Here is a 2,392-nt window from a genome sequence, read left to right on the forward strand (position 1 = left end):
GGATGGATGGATGGATGGATGGATGGAAAGAATAGACAAATGGAAGGCGGGTGGAAGGATGGATGAAGGGATGGATGGAAGGGTGGACAGATCGATGGGGACAATATAAAATTCCCCTGGTGTGTGGGAAGAAAAGATGGGTCTGGGAGCAGGCAGGAGGCAGGGGGAACTAACAGCCACCCCGGGCCAGAGGTGGATAGCGAGGCTGGAGGTGCAGACCACGGAGTTCCTGGTGAACCTGTGCCTGGTGTTCCCATAGCCCAGGTGCTTCCCCATAAGTGGGACCCTGTGCACTTTGCCCACACAGCCGTTGCACCCATGTCCCCTTTCCCCATCATGGGGACATGGTCAGTCCCCATGCAGATGGCAGTGTGGGACCTGTCCAACCCCATAGCCTCCCTATGCCAAGGCCACACTTGGGGAAACTGAGGCAGGGACCACTGCCAGAGCTGGCAGTGGGAGCAGGGGCCAGATATTAACCCCTTGGTGTCTCCCACCACTCCACAGAAGGCAGTGGGTGGGAAGAAGGACCGCTCCTTCTTCCTCTTCACGGACCTGCTGGTGTGCACCACGTTGAAGCGCAAATCAGGCTCCCTCCGCCGCAGCTCCATGAGCCTGTGAGTACCACCAAGGCTTGGGGTCACCCAACGGGATCAGCCCATGGCGTTAGGGCTGTCCTTGGTGGCCGAGTTGGCTTTAGGTTGTGGGGGACATGGGTGCAGCTCAGCCATCTCCCCCCACCCCAACCTCCCAGGTACACGGCAGCCAGCGTGATCGACACGGCCAGCAAGTACAAACTGCTCTGGAAGCTGCCACTGGAGGATGTGGACATCGTCAAAGGTCCGTCACTGCCTGCTGGAGTGTCCCACCCCACCCCAAAAGGCATTACTCACCCCTGGATGGTGAGGAGAAGGTTCCCCCTGCACAGTGCCAGGGAGGAAGGAGTTAACGCCACGGGTGTGTCCCCACACAGGTGCCTCTCAAGCCACCAATCGGGAGAGCATCCAGAAGAGCATCTGCCGCCTGGATGAAGACCTCAGCACGTTGGGGCAAGTCACTAAGCTGTCAGAGACCCTCAGCTTCCCCCACCAGGTATGAGGATGACGGCCCTGGTGCTCTCCCCTGGCCAGATACGTTCCCGGTAGGACCGACTGGGATGTCCTCAGCAGGAGAGAGAACGTGTGGAAGGGCTGGTGGCCATGAGTGTCCTCAAAGGTCCCCAAAGCTACCAAGCCCAAAGCCACTATGGGGTTGGGGCAGCCTCTAAAGGATGAATGGGAGCAGCATGATGTGGTGGCCCTGGTGCTGTCCCCTGGCTGGACAACTTCCCCGTAGGAGCAACTGAGATGTCCTCAGCAGGAGGGAGAACCCGTGGAAGGGCTGATGGTCATGAATGTCCTCAAAGGACTCAAATGCCACCAGCCCTAAAGCCACAAGGAGGGTTGGGGCAGCTTCTGAAGGATGCTTGGGGTGCATGAGGTTGGTCTCACATGGTGGCCCTGGTACTGTCTCCCAGACAGAGACCTTCCCCAGGAGACCGACTGGGATGTCCTTGGTGGGAAGGAGAGCTGTGGAAGGACTAATGACCATGAGTGGCCTCAAAGGGCACAGATGCCACCAGCACTAAAGCCACAGTGGGGTTGGGGCAGCCTCTGAAAGACGCTAGAGGATGGACAGGGGCATCATCAGGCTCGTAGCTGGTGGTGGCCCATCCCTGAGAGCTGAAGCATTGTCCCCATCCCCAGAACCTGGACGATGTGATCAAGGACCTGACGGCTGCCATCCACCGGGAGCTGGCGGAGAAGCAATCCCTGTCCTTCAGCATGGCCTTCCCCCCAAATAAGGTGGAGCTCAGCACTACCAAAGCCGACGGCACCGAGTCCTTCATCTTTGAGTTCCCCAACCCCGATGCCCGGCTCGGATTTGAGCAAGCCTTTGAGGACGCCAAGAAAAAGCTGGGTAACACCAGGGACTGGGGAGGTGGACATGGTCATAGGCTTGGCATCACACCTTCTCTTTGGTAGACCCTTTTCTTCCACCACTCCTTCATCCTCCAATTTAATTTTCCCAGCTTCCAGCAAGAACTGCCTGGACCCGGAGTTCCTCAAGGCCATCCCCATCATGAAGACACGCAGCGGGATGCAGGTACTTGGCAGTTGGGTTCAAGCATCTCCCAGGAACCACGTTCCCCTCCGTTTTGGCTGGCTCACCGCCAGATCCAGAGACTTCCCGCGTCTCAGATGACCCAACTCATCCCATCTTTTGCTCCTTCGTAGTTTTCTTGTGCTTCTCCAAGCCACGGCAGTCCGGAAAGCTCCCACGAGGTTTGGGTTTGCAACAGCGACGGTTACGTGGGGCAGGTTTGTTTGCTCAGCATCCGTAAGGAGCCCAC

At 58.1% G+C, this 2,392-nt stretch overlaps 1 protein-coding gene across 1 annotated transcript; it reads left to right on the forward strand.

Moving 5' to 3' along the window:
• Positions 1-507: 507 nt before the first annotated feature.
• Positions 508-2,386, forward strand: ARHGEF17 (Rho guanine nucleotide exchange factor (GEF) 17; the record flags this gene model as incomplete). The annotated part of the gene is made up of 6 exons (XM_009868135.1): positions 508-617; positions 755-840; positions 974-1,092; positions 1,746-1,959; positions 2,072-2,145; positions 2,277-2,386. Coding segments are annotated over 6 exons (713 nt in total), but the record flags the coding sequence as incomplete, so codon positions are not given.
• Between the last annotated feature and the right edge of the window lie 6 nt (positions 2,387-2,392).

The sequence above is a fragment of the Apaloderma vittatum genome, unplaced genomic scaffold, assembly GCF_000703405.1.
Source record: "Apaloderma vittatum isolate BGI_N311 unplaced genomic scaffold, ASM70340v1 Scaffold42454, whole genome shotgun sequence".
Classification (NCBI taxonomy): Eukaryota; Metazoa; Chordata; class Aves; order Trogoniformes; family Trogonidae; genus Apaloderma; species Apaloderma vittatum.